General features: G+C 37.5%; 1 protein-coding gene across 1 annotated transcript; it reads right to left on the reverse strand.

Annotated features, from left to right (window-relative positions):
* Positions 1–682: 682 nt before the first annotated feature.
* LOC135208133 (trichohyalin-like) lies at positions 683–2539 on the reverse strand. Its single transcript, XM_064240284.1, has one exon. The coding sequence runs from the start codon at positions 2537–2539 to the stop codon at positions 683–685; it is 1857 nt and encodes a 618-aa protein (XP_064096354.1).
* Positions 2540–15604: the final 13065 nt, after the last annotated feature.

A 15604-nucleotide genomic window follows, 5' to 3' on the forward strand; every position in this document is an offset into this window, starting at 1 on the left:
CCCTATGGCCTCCAAAAACTGGTTATACCCAGCCTGAAAATTGGCCTGATACCACAAAGAATATTTCCTTAAGGAGGCCTAGGTTAGATTAGGTTAGGCCAATACCAAAAAGGTGGGCAGAAATCCAGTTTCGATGACGGAGGCATTGACTTACCGGGGTAGAGGTTGCCTATGGCTCGAAACTGGTATACCCAGCCTGAAATTGGCCTGAATACCAGAGATTTCCTTAAGGAGGCCTAGGTTAGATTAGGTTAGGCCAATACCAAAAAGGTGGGCAGAAATCCAGTCTTGAATGACGATTGGATTAACGGGGTTAGGAGGTTGGCCTATGGCTCGAACTGGGTATTCCCCAGCCTGAAATTGGCCTGGAATATAGAGATTTCCTTAAAGGAGGCCTAGGTTGATAGGTTAGGCCAATACCAAAAAGGGGTGGGTCAAGAAATCCCGTTTCGATGACGGGAGGCCATTAACTACCCGGGGGTAGAGGTTGCCTTGGCTCGAAACTGGTATACCCAGCCTGAAATTGGCCTGAGTACCACAGATTTCCTTAAGGAGGCCTAGGTTAGGTTCGGTTAGGAAAACTCCAAACAAAAATGTGGCCAGAAATCCCTCGTCAGCAGGAGAGGCGAGACAGAGGCTTAACAAGCACATTCGATGGAGGAACTACATTTCCTCAAGGTAATCAGTGCAGCTTGCTGATGAGACGTTCAATATGACCAGCTGCTAGTCGAACTTGCTCGGCTGTACCAACTATGGTGATCAGATCTGATACCTCAAACCTCCCTGGCATCTGAATGAGGGCGACACCACTCTTGTTGGTGATCTCCTCCAGTGTCCTTCCCTGGATTCCATTGATAGCTCGGTGGAAATTCCTGGGGACATCCAATTCGACTGTCATTTCTCCTTCCATTTCCTCAAGTCTCTTCAGTTGCAACTTTTCTCCCCTGAATATTATCCAGTTTTCTTCCTGGTCGTATCGTGGGGGCTGATGTCGAGGCAGAGGTCTTGAAAGGCCTGAGATGCTTCTGATCACCTCAGGCTGATCCGGTTCCAGATCGAAGACGATACGTTTTCGCTCTACTTTCCTTTCCTTTTGGGGCTGCTGGCATCCCTCTTCAGGCTTGTGGGGTTCTTTCTTCTCAAAACTTACATCTCTTTTTCCATCCTTAACCCTTTTCTTTACAGTTACAACAATCTTCTCTTCTTCCTTTTGCCCACTAGTTGCCTGACGACTCTTGGGCGATTCTTTGGGACTTCCAAGGCCTGAGAAGATGCTACTTTTCGTCTGTGGCTGATCTGGTGGAAGGTCGAACGTGATTAGTTTTCTCTGACATTTCTCAGCCTTTTGAGTGTTCAGGCATTCCTTGCCAGCCTTGTGGGTTTCCTCTGTACTTTTCTTTAACTCTTCCTTCTCTTTCAATAGCCCGGATTGAATTTCAATATGGGCTCGGTTTCCTTCCTTAGCCCTTTCCAGCTCCTCTTTCAACAGGCGAACAGATTCTTCCAGATCCTCGGCTTTCTTTAGGTGTTGTTGAGCCGATGCTTCTTTGTCGGCTATTTCCTTCAGCAGCTGGTCATTCCTTTCCTGGAGGTCATCGATGATCTTCTTGGCATTTTCATTCTCTTCCGCCCTTTGGCTCTGAAGGGCTTCGTAACCAGAGAAGACGAGGTCATACTCTGCTTCCAGTTCCTTGTTTGACTGTTGCAGGTTCCTGATGTTTTTGGCTGACCTTTCGACCACTGCTTTCCTCTCTTCTTGGGCAGCTCGAATCTTCTGAGAAAGACTTGCTATCTCTGCCTTATTGTGGTCGTTTATTAGCTTCAGATCGTGAATAGTTTTGTTCGAATTTTCCAACTCTGCCTCTTTCTCCTTCTGGATGGCGTCAATCCTCCTGCAGAGGCGTCCATTCTCAGCTTCTAACTCCTCTTTCTGTCTCTCGAGAAGAGCCTTTTCTTCCATTAACTGCAATTCCTCAAATTCTTCTGTTTCATCAAGAGAACTATCCAGAGATGACCACTCTAGTTCGAAGTCGTCATTTTCCTGCTGCTCATCTTCCAAGTCAATATCCTGCTTCTTACTGCATACAAATCTCATCAGCAAAGAAATGGCTCCCAAGGTCAGACACACAGCAGAAAACACGCAAATGTGACCAACCTTTTCAGTCATCAGAGTTTTAAGACACTGGAAAAATCCAAGATTTGAATGGACCTTTTCCAGTTCCTTTTCCAGGTGTCGGGCCACGATTTCGCACCGTTGTAGATCCTGTCTGGACTTCAAAAAGCTTCTGACCCGAGGGCAGAAGGCCAAGATCCGACGAAGTACTGGAACGGGCGAAGAGTCGATGGGGGTGTCCTGGGAGTAGATCCTTTTCCAAAATGCGGGGGATTCCATATGAGTGTCCAGTCGTCCTGTGAGCTCCAAGCAATACCGCTCGCATTCAACAAGCTGGTGCAGAACACCGCTTTCACGACGAGCGAAGTTATTCAATCCAGTGAACAGAGCTCCTAACAGAACGGCGATGATGGCGAATACTTTCATGCACACTGCTTTAAGTACAACTGAGGAAAACATTTTCTAATGTCTGCCGATGACAGGACCTCACTCTATCCTTAGATTCTGTTTCTGACTCGGAGCTTCTTGGATTGGCTGAAGACGGAATTCCGGATTCTGAGACGGAATTCCCGGATTCTGAAGACGGAATTCCTGGGTTCTGGAGCCTGGGTTTCCGGATTCTGAGGACAGGATTTTCGCACTTTCGTCTGTCTCCGATGCCAGGCTTCAGACAAACAGACAGACAGACATACTTGCTTGGAGACACTCCGGGAGCGCCCGAGTATCATGCCGTTCCTTTCGTCTCTCTGAAGCCCCGGGAATCTCCGAAGACTCTTTCTTGTTCCTTTTGCCTCGAAGGCATCGTTGGTCCAAACACTTCAACACATCAGTGCAGTCCATTAAATAACAAAAATATAAAAACTGTACAAAAAAAAGAAAAATGAGAAACCTAAGGTCATTGAAGCTGCCAGAATCTCACTATTGGTTTAATGTGGAGGAAACCTTTACTATACATATATATATATATATATATATATATATATATATATATATATATATAGATATATATATATATATATAAACACACACATATATATATATATATATATATAGATATATATATATATATATATATAAATTCATACATACATCTATATATCACATACATACATACATACATAGACTGTGGCATTGACTATAGTACATGAGAGATGAGGGGTGAGAAAATGGGATTCCTGGGTTTATGTGTCGTTTATACTTGTAGTTGTTGTCATGTGATGTGATGTGTGTGTAAGTGTGTGTGTGTTGTCGTGTCACCTAATATATATATATATATATATATATATATATATATATATATATATATATATATATATATATATACATCTCTCTCTCTCTCTTCTCTCTCTCTCTCTCGCCCTCTCTCTCTCTCTCTCCATATATATATATATATATATATATATATATATATATATATATATATATATATATATATATATATATATATATATGTGTGTGTGTGTGTGTGTGTGTGTGTGCGCGTGTGTGTGTGTGTATTTATATATAGATCCATTTTTAACAGTAGTGTCATTCTACGAAAACAACTGAATTCGAAATTTTGACAGAAATGAACAGGAACTAAATCATAGAGGAGTATGAGCTTCGTCACAGTTCTCACATCACCCGCCACAAGTAAGTAGCACGAGAAGAGGAGGAAGGCGCTTGTGAAGGCTCGTTTAGTTGTGCCCGGATAATAATCTCCTCAAACCGGGTAGTGTTTACCACGAGGCTTTGTATAGATACTAAGATGTAAGAAATTAATGCAGACACACACACACACACACTTATATATGTAATGCCGAAAGAAGAGATCAGTTTTTTTAGGGAAATGAAATATTAGTTAAAAAATAGGTACATGAAAACATAGATAAAGGATTAAAATGCAAAGTGAATTGTTATAGGGTAGTCATGCATTGCAACTGACTGACCTAAAAGTCTTCTAAAGTATAGACACGAAATTGCAGTGTTCATTTGGCAATTATGCTGCGGCGCAGTAGTTATAATTACGATAATGATTACATTAAATTGATTACATGTATTTTTCTTTAAATTGCAGCACCTTGATTGAACTACCGCCACGGCAATATCGCATCTAGAAATAGCTCCACAGTTCACTTTAATGTCCACTGAATCTATTCAATAGATTTGACGTCCTGATATCACGCTACTGCCATTTTCCAGCCTTGACCTTTGACCTTTGGAATTGGTTTCCGTTTTTGTTTCATATATCAGTAATTCTTCCTTGAAGAGACTATCGAAATTAGAGAGAGAGAGAGAGAGAGAGAGAGAGAAAGGTCGGGTTAAATAAGAATATTTACCTGACTGTTTCAAGGGGACTTTCTTGAATGAGTTTGTCCAAAGGAACATTTCCCTCTTATTTAGTTTCGTGTGGAAGGAGGCTTCGAACAGCCATGTTTACAATAGAGTCAATATATTGTATTCGTCTCTTGTTTGGAGATCTTGACTAAAATAAGGTGCGATTTTTTTTCTTTTTTTTTTTTAACAGGAGACCAAAACTTGAGAACAAATACAATAATAAATAAATAGATGAATATAGAGAAATAAATAAATAATTTTATTAAACAAATAAATAAATACATTTCCCAAATTGATGAATAAATAAACAAATTTAATAATTTGACCAAATTAATTTGACGACGGACAAGGAAAGAAATAAATTTAAGATAAAGGAATAAATAATAAGTAAATAAATAAATAATCTTAAGAAGTTAAATAAAAATAAATGAACAAAATTAATAAATTGATGAATAAATAAATAGATAAACGAATAACTAAATACAAAAAAAAAGAGAAGAAACTAAGAGACTTTTCTACCGAAAACAACCAAAACAAAGGCCTTCCATTCTTCTTCTTCTTCTTTATAACCGAGAACCGAAATGAGAACAGCTCACGCAAACACGAACAGAAAATTGCGATGCTCATGCAAATTACACTTACTCAAAGCACTCTCTCTCTCTCTCTCTCTCTCTTCCTTTCGTCACCTGCGCTACTTTTGGCGTCGCCTTGGCCACTTATCGTCACGACACGATCGCGTGTTTTGGCAAGGCCGTCAATTCTCCGTAAACCTGTGATGAGGACCGTCGTATTTCTGGGCAGGAATGGAAAGTTAAGGATTCATTTCTTTTTTATTCTGGGGGAGGGGAGTGGGGAGGGTATCCCCAGTAATGGGACACTAGAAAGGAACTGATTTTCACGCCTGTCTATATTCGTGATTCTTGTGCCCTCACAATGAAAGTTTGGGTAGATATCAGCAGAGAAAATTCAGTTTCATTGTTTTTTTTTATTACATTAATATTTCTTTTTCTCTAATTTTCATTTTAATGCTAAAAAAAGAAAACTGAAATTTTGTTAACCTGTAGACCTTGTCGATAGATGACCTAGAAATAAATGCACAAATAAACTTTGGCTATATTTTAGTTATGTCGATATATCCCTAAAGCCTAAAATAAAGGATTCTCAACCTAGAATATTTAATTTTAATTTTAATATAGATGTGAACAGGACAGAGACATTTATCTCGGTAAACTTTATCCGGTTAAGTACCAGCACCGAACACCGTCCGTGGAGGTATTGATCAAAGTTAATAATGAAAGTTAACCGTCTTTGGAAAGGAAGAAAACTTTTTATCTCAACTAAAAAAAAAGAAAAACAAGAGATCAGATTAAAATGTGACACAGGAATATTCATGATAAATATCAATAACAGTATCTGATACTCCCCTTCACTACTCCAATCCAATCCACCAATGATCCCATCCACTCCTCTTCTCCCATCTTATCCTTCACTAATCCCATCCACTCCCTTACTCCCACCCAATTTCATACTACTATATCTACTCCCCCTTCTCCAAATCTTCTCCTGACTACTCCCATCCACTCCCCCACTTCTCCCATTTATATTGATTTACACAATAATTATCCGTACTTCTCTGCGGGCTGTAGCGTGAAACAGCTATAATAATAATAAAATAATAATAATATAATAATAATAATAATAATAATAATAATAATAATATTGTTATTAAAAAGACAGAGAAACCCATAATGCAGCTGATACAGCAGTAACATTCAACACTACATGTTCGAAAGAGGGTCTACTACCTACATATAATAATAATAATAATAATAATAATAAATAATAATAATAATAATAATAATAATATAATAATAATAATAATAATGAAGAAGAAGATGATGCCGGGGTACCAACTCAAGAAAAGAGGCAACAGAATTAACCATCTGATGTTCATGGACGACATCAAGCTGTACGGTAAGAGCATCAAGCAAATAGATACCCTAATCCAGACTGTAAGGATTGTATCTGGGGACATCAGGATGGAGTTTGGAATAGAAAAATGCGCCTTAGTCAACATACAGAAGGGCAAAGTAACCAGAACTGAAGGGATAAAGCTACCAGATGGAAGCAACATCAAACACATAGATGAGACGGGATACAAATGCCTGGGAATAATGGAAGGATGGGATATAAAACACCAAGAGATGAAGGACACGATCAGAAAAGAATATATGCAGAGACTCAAGGCGATACTCAAGTCAAAACTCAATGGAGGAAATATGATTAAAAGCCATAAACAAATGGGCAGTGCCAGTAATCAGATACAGCGCAGGAATAGTGGAATGGACGAAGGCCGAACTCCGCAACATAGACCAGAAAAACTAGGAAACATATGACAATACACAAAGCACTACACCCAAGAGCAAATACGGACAGACTATACATAACACGAAAGGAAGGAGGGAGAGGACTACTAAGCATACAGGACTGCGTCAACATCGAGAACAGAGCACTGGGGCAATATCTGAAAACCAGTGAAGACGAGTGGCTAAAGAGTGCATGGGAAGAAGGACTAATAAAAGTAGACGAAGACCCACAAATATACAGAGACAGGAGAATGACAAACAGAACAGAGGACTGGCACAACAAACCAATGCAGGACAATACATGAGACAGACTAAAGAAACTGGCCAGCGATGACACATGGCAATGGCTACAGAGGGGAGCTCAAGTAGGAAACTGAAGGAATGATAATAGCGGCACAAGATCAGGCCCTAAGAACCAGATATATCCAAAGAACGATAGATGGAAATAACATCTCTCCCATATGTAGGAAGTGCTCACGACAAAAATGAGACCATAAACCACATAGCAAGCGAATGTCCGGCACTTGCACAGAACCAGTACAAAAAGAGGCATGATTCAGTGGACAAAAAAGCCCTCCACTGGAGCCTGTGCCAAGAAACATCAGCTACCTTGCGGTAATAAGTGGTACGAGCACCAACCTGAAGGAGTGATAGAAAGACGATCAGGCAAAGATCCTCTGGACTATGGTATCAGAACAGATAGGGTGATACGTGCAAACAGACCAGACGTGACGTTGATTGACAAAATCAAGAAGAAAGTATCACTCATTGATGTCGCAATACCATGACAGAGTTGAAGAGAAAGAAAGGGAAAACATGGATAAGTATCAAGACCTGAAAATAGAATAAGAAGGATATGGGATATGCCAGTGGAAATTGTACCCATAATCATAGGAACACTAGGCGCGATCCCAAGATCCCTGAAAAAGAATCTAGAAAAACTAGAGGCTGAAGTAGCTCCAGGACTCATGCAGAAGAGTGTGATCCTAGAAACGGGGCACATAGTAAGAAGAGTGATGGACTCCTAAGGAGGCAGGATGCAACCCGGAACCCCACACTATAAATGTCACCCAGTCAAATTGGAGGACTGTGATAAAGCAGAAAAAAAAACAATAATAATAATGAATAACCTAATAATTGCTATTAGCATTGTAATATTAGAAAAATATAAATGAAATATGCAAGATTCCTTCATTCAGAAAACAGAATAATGAAGAAACATAAAAAAACGGAATTCTTTAATAGGTCAAACAATTATCTATATTGTAAACTTCACGTTATGTGATTCTTCTAATAGATATTACGCTTTGATGATTGTATGGAGCTTTAAGATAAACTATTATTTATATTCACATTGCTAAAAGATAATGCCTGCTATATACATTTCCTAAACCTATGCTTATTCGTTCTGTTTTTCGCACAATTGATGAGGACGCCCATTTCCATATATTTTATTCTGTTTGGGTCAACAACTTTAAAATCAATTAGCATTTTCATTCAGAGTGTATAATAACAGATCATCCAATTATTACGTACGTTTTCCAAACCTTCGCTTATTTGTTGTTTTTCGTTTCTTTCCTTTGGACAGAATTTCCAAACATCTCTTATTCTGTTTAGGGCAAATTTGAACATCTTTCAATTTTCGGTTGGTTGGGTTTCATTATTCTGTTTTCTAGGTGAATCTTGCATCATTTTTATCAAAATGTTGTTTAAAATAGTACAGCAAATAGTAGTATGCGTGAAGTATAGATTAATGACTATTATAAATTTCATTACATAATTATTATTTATTATTTATTAGATTTATTTATTATTTATTACTGAAAACAAAAAATAACTGTCCAATGATACTACCATCAAAGATCTCCCCCAATTATCATTATTCATTATTTATCATTATTATTATTAATTTAATTTTTGAAGCTAAGAGTTTTTCAATTGTGTACTATTATAGAAGATATGGCAAATAAGAATAGGTTTATTCTTCGAGGAATAATCCGAAATTCCTTGGATCTAGGTTACTAATTCCATACTTAAATTAACACGTGAAAAACTTTCAATTAAATATTTTCAGTGATGAACAAGAGAAGGAAAGCGAAAGCCACTTTCATTGCAAACATAAATGTATGAAAACTAATTACCCACTCACTTAAATTGAAACAGATTATTCATAAAATATAATGACTGTTAAATTCCTACATTGAATAAAAAATAAAAAAGTGAGATTTTTTTACAGAGAATAACAAAAGTTACTCATTTTCACTATGAAGGGAAAAGGTATAAAAACAAACTCCCCATTCACTTAGTTTGAAATTGATTATACATAATGACAGTTATTACTGTAATAAAATTATGAGGTGAGTAGAGAGAGAGAGAGAGAGAGAGAGAGAGAGAGGAGAGAAGAGAGAGAGAGAGAGAGATCCCTCCAAGTTATTGCCATAATAAAGATTTCATTGGGACTTTATCATCTTGTCAGTGCTTGTCCCTGTTCATTGCTCATTGCTTGAGGAAATGAGATGTCTGCCTGGTTATATTGGAGTCTAGCATTGTTATTGGGCTTTGTTGTATATGTATATATATATAAATTCCTCTCTTAAAACAGGACCCGTCTCAAGCTAACCGACATACAGTCTTCTGCTTTAAAACAGAGTGTTTTAAAGGGCCCTTTTTATACTTGAGACATATATATATATATATATATATATATATATATATATATATATATATATATATATATATATATGTATATATATATATATATATATATATATATATATATATATATATATATATATAGAGAGAGAGAGAGAGAGAGAGAGAGAGAGAGAGAGAGAGAGCAGTATGTATAAATACCTATATGTGTATAACATAATTATGTAACACGGAAGGAGACCCAGTCATCAAATACATTAGCCAAAAGATCAAATACATTACCCTCTAAATAATGTCGGTAATTACAGGTTTATTAAGCTATTTCGCCTCACTTCATAGCAAGACCCTCAGTAAATCTTTATGATATAAGAAAGTCTTCATATTCTGCTGAAAATATATTTAATAATTAATAATTACTTTATGAGTGATTAGACCCTGACTCCGAATGAAAGAATTGTTTGGGAAAGATTTCTTATTTGATAGACATCAATCTCCGCTTGTCAGCAATTTTAAACGTCTTCACTATTCCCTGCGGTTATTCTTCACTGTTTAACTTATGCTATGTATCTGCTTTCGACCTCTCTCTCTCTCTCTCTCTCTCTCTTCTCTCTCTCGATAAAATATAAACAATGGGAAAACCGAGAAATGAAGTTGATTGTGGAAATAAATATATATTTATAATCATATATATATTAGTATATATATATATATATATATATATATATATATGTTCTTGTGTGTGCAGATACTCATATGTGCACATATATGTAGCATATCTTCGCGCATGTAACCGATGATTCCCGATACGTATTGTACATTACTCATTTAACAAAAAATTAAAAGTTTATAATAAAAAAATGATGTAAAACAAATAACACCTTATATTCCCACTTACCGAACGAAAGGTCTTCCTGCAGCCGGTTTCTCACATATAGCGTGGTTCCTCGACATCTCTGAACCGAAGGTGAAAACCAACTTCTTAGGAACCGAAAACATTCTTTCTAAAACGTTTGGTCGCTTTCTCCTGATAACTGGGACTTTCAGTGACGACTAACTTTCTTCCGATAAGGTTTCAACGAAATTAAAAGTATCGGGCCAGAGAGAGAGAGAAGAAGAGAGAGAGGAAGAGAGAAGAAGAGAGGAGAGAGAGGGAGAGAGGAGCGCCAAGGTCTCGTCCCCAGCATATACATTGTTCTAAGCGAAGAAGAGGAAGAGGAAGAAGCCCAACTCTCATCTGATTCGAATCAAGCAGACACAGTTTAGCTGAGGCTGACGACAGCCTCCAAATCTGTGCTTTCGTGGATTCCCATTCCAGAGAGTGGAATTATTCCATCCCATTCTAGAGACTGGATTAATTCCATCCCATTCACCACCACAAGAGGAATACTTGACACTAACCCATTTCATTTACATATTCCGTCACAGACAATATGTCAGCATGATTGGAATGCTCGAGAGAGAGAGAGAGAGAGAGAGAGAGAGAGAGATCCCAAAAGCACTCATATACTAAGATTATCGTTGACAATAATCCTGTGATCGTGTCTACTGCATTTAATAAACTTTGAAAACAAAGGTTTAATGATTCGTAAAACCCTTCACAGTTTGGGGTCAACAGCTGAACAGGAAAAAAGTGATAAAAAAAAAGTTCGTTCTGTCACTCCAGTTTTCTGTCTATATCAGAATTCGCCATGAAGATAAATAGTCTTATATAGTAGAGCAAAAGCCAATAATATCTTGGTTCTTTTTTTAATGTTATATCATATTTCGGAACGGACAAATAAACGTTGAAAAAATGGCCACACGCACACACACACACACACACATACACACACACACACACACACACACACACACACACATATATATATATATATATATATATATATATATATATATATATATATATATATATATATATAATCTTTCTAACTGTAAATTGTCCTTATCCTCTCTCTCTCTCTCTCTCTCTCTCTCTCTCTCTCTCTCTCTCTCTCCTGATGAAGTCGATGGATACTGGCTCAAAAACTTCAAGGCCCTACACCCACAAATAGCAGAACAACTCCAGCATTGTATCTTAAATCACCATGCACCCAAATGGATGACCACAGGAAGAACATCCTTAGTACAAAAAGACAAGATTAAGGGAAATATAGCAAGTAACTACAGGCCTATCACCTGCCTACCAATAATGTGGAAGTTACTAACAGGTACCATCAGTGAAAGGCTATACAATTACCTAGAGGAGGCAAACACCATCCAGCACCAACAGAAAGGCTGCAGAAGGAAGTGTAGGGGCACAAAAGACCAGCTCCTGATAGACAAAATGGTAATGAAGAACAGTAGGAGAAGGAAAACCAACCTAAGCATGGCATGGATAGACTATAAGAAAGCCTTCGACATGATACCACACACATGGCTAATAGAATGCCTGAAAATATATGGGGTAGAGGAAAACACCATCAGCTTCCTCAAAAATACAATGCGCAACTGGAATACAATACTTACAAGCTCTGGAATAAGACTAGCAAAGGTTAATATCAGGAGAGGGATCTTCCAGGGCGACTCACTGTCCACACTACTCTTCGTAGTAGCCATGATTCCCATGGCAAAAGTACTACAGAAGATGGATGCCGGGTACCAACTCAAGAAAAGAGGCAACAGAATCAACCATCTGATGTTCATGGACGACATCAAGCTGTATGGTAAGAGCATCAAGGAAATAGATACCCTAATCCAGACTGTAAGGATTGTATCTGGGGACATCAGGATGGAGTTTGGAATAGAAAAATGTTATAGTCAACATGCAAAAAGGCAAGAAATTAAAGCGACGAACTGAAGGGAATTAAAGGCTACCAGAATGGGAAGGCAACATCAAAACCATAGATGAGACAGGATACAAAATACCTGGGAATAATGGGAAAGGAGGGGCATATAAAAACACCAAGAGATGAAGGACAACGATCAGAAAGAATATATGCAGAGACTCAGGCGATACTCAAGTCAAAAATCAATGCCGAAAATATGATAAAAGCCATAAAACACATGGGCAGTGCCAGTAATCAGATACAGCGCAGGAATAGTGGAATGGACGAAGGCAGAAACTCCGCAGCATAGAATCAGAAAAACAGGAAACATATGACAATACGCAAAGCAATACAGCAAGAGCAAATACGGACAGGCTATACATAACACAAAAGGAAGGAGGGAGAGGACTACTAAGTATAGAGGACTGCGTCAACATCGAAAACAGAGCACTGGGGCAATATCTGAAAAACCAGTGAAGACGAGTGGCTAAAGAGTGCATGGGAAGAAGGACTAATAAAAGTAGACGAAGACCCACAAATATTCAGAGACAGGAGAATGACAGACAGAACAGAGGACTGCACAACAAACGCAATGCACGGACATACATGAGACAGACTAAAGAACTAGCCAGCGATGACAATTGGCAATGGCTACAGAGGGGAGGGCTAAAGAAGGAAACTGAAGGAATGATAACAAAGCGGCACAAGATCGGCCCTAAGAACCAGATATATTCAAAGAACAATAGATGGAAATAACATCTCTCCCATATGTAGGAAGTGAATACGAAAAATGAGACCATAAACCACAATAGCAATCGAATGTCCGGCACTTGCACAGAACCAGTACAAAAAGAGGCATGATTCAGTGGCAAAAGCCCTCCACTGGAGCCTGTGCAAGAAACATCAGCTACCTTGCGGTAATAAGTGGTACGAGCACCAACTTGAAGGAGTGATAGAAAACGATCAGGCAAAGATCCTCTGGACTATGGGTATCAGAACGGATAGGGTGATACGTGCAAATAGACCAAGACGTGACGTTGATTGACAAAGTCAGAAGAAAGTATCACTCATTGATGTCGCAATACCATGGGACACCAGAGTTGAAGTTGAAGAGAAAGAGAGGGAAAAAAAATGGATAAGTATCAAGACCTGAAAATAGAAATAAGAAGAATATGGGATATGCCAGTGGAAATCGTACCCATAATCATAGGAGCACTAGGCACGATCCCAAGATCCCTGAAAAGGAATCTAGAAAAACTAGAGGTTGAAGTAGCTCCAGGACTCATGCAGAAGAGTGTGATCCTAGAAACGGCGCACATAGTTAAAAAAAAGTGATGGACTCCTAAGGAGGCTAGGATTGCCAACCCGGAACCCCACACTATAAATACCACCCAGTCGAATTGGAGGACTGTGATAGAGCGGGAAAAAAAAAAATAATAATAATAGTAATAGATAGGTAAAGAAGAAAAATAAGGAATGGTGGGAAGTAATCCAACCACCACACAAAAAAGGAATGTTTATTTCTTTCACCCTACATAAAGAAATAAAATTCCCTTTTCGGGATATTGAAACGGCTGCCTGGAGGGGCCAATGGAAACCCACCTCTGTTCTCCCCTTCAATAAGGATCACTTCAGAAAAAAAGTGACCATCACACACCAGTTCTTTTATATTAGGTTTTTCATTTAATATTTTTCTTCTTTTTTTCTTCTTTTTTTTTAATCAACACGGACGGCCGAAAATATTCAGTTTTACTTTTAGCCTTCAAAGAAATAATCTTTTTATAAGATTTTGATTTCTCATATCCCAGGTATAATATTACCGTTTGGATTCTTAGTATTGAAATTCATAGTTTTACCAATGTATATATATTATATATATATATATATATATATATATATATATATATATATATATATATATATATATATGTGTGTGTGTGTGTGTGTGTGTGTGTGTGTGTGTGTGTGTGTGTGTGTGTATATAGTACCTCTAGATACGAAATTAATCCGTTCCGAGGCGCCCTTCGTATCATGAGGTTTTCGTATCTTGGACCACATTTTACATGTAAAAATGGCTAATCTGTTCCAAGCCCTCCAAAAACACCCCAGTAAATTATATTTCCAGGCCTAAAACGCAAGTTCTAGGGTTACGACGCTGATCCGACGGAAGAAATATGACTCCAAAAAGGCAATATACTGTACATACTTGAGTAATATTCAACTGCATGTAATGTTCAACCCCATTTTTACTGCATATATTAGGACTTTAGCATATGTCCCTTAGCAATAAGCCTAGCCTATGTTAGCGGTTGCTACTGTAGCCTGTCTATGATTCTGACATCTAAACCTAAGAAGCTAAAAGCTTAGAATATCCCAATAAAATGTATAAATATCAGTATGTACTCAACTTTCAAATAATTATTAATTAATCATTAACTTAACTATAATACACACAAAAAAAAAAAAACTCCAATCGATTGTTTACATTCAGCTCTTACGAGTACCGAACGAACGCCAAGTAATCACTTTTCCTAGGACACAGTAAGCCATAAATTTTCATTAGTATCTCTCTTTAACTAATGAAACTATGTACCAAACAGTATAATAACCATTCATTTCTATTCTTTATTCTATCTTTACCTAATGGAGATACCGAGTTACAGACAGCTATAATGAAACATATACATAACGTAATATTAAAACAGAAGAAGAATTATAAAAAAATACGTATTTGTTGGCAGTCTGATTTATTTTATATTTTATGATATCTAATTCACAATTTTTTATTAAATGTATTGCATGTACTCATTTCACATAATTATTAAGTAACCATTAACTATAATAAACAAAAAAAAAAAGCTTCCAAACTTCTGTTTACATCCAGCACTTACAAGTATCGAACGATCGCCAAACAATCACTTTTCCTAGTACACAGTAAGCCATAAATTTTCCATTATCTCTCTTCAACCTACTGAAACTACCAAACAGTAAAAAAAATAAAAAACATTGATTTCTATTCTTTTATTCTCTCTTTACCTAATGTTTTTTTTTATTAAATTGTATTGCATGAATAAGTTTTTCAATTTACAGCACTCCTTTTTTACCAATAGAATCCTTAAAGCACAAGGGGTAGATACTGACCAATAGAAGAGGGCAAGAAATCTTATGGGGTGACTAGCATCAGGAAAAAACCAATTGGGAGAGCGGGAGGATGGTGGCGAGTTTACTCAGTTGGCGGCGTGGGAGTTTTAAAATTGTTCTCGGTGGTCCGGGCGAATCTCGGGACTTTACAGCAACAACCTTTCATAACTTGAGCAATTTTCGTATGTAGAGCTGTAAAAATTTTTCGTATT

This window comes from Macrobrachium nipponense, chromosome 34, assembly GCF_015104395.2.
Source record: "Macrobrachium nipponense isolate FS-2020 chromosome 34, ASM1510439v2, whole genome shotgun sequence".
NCBI classification, from domain to species: Eukaryota; Metazoa; Arthropoda; class Malacostraca; order Decapoda; family Palaemonidae; genus Macrobrachium; species Macrobrachium nipponense.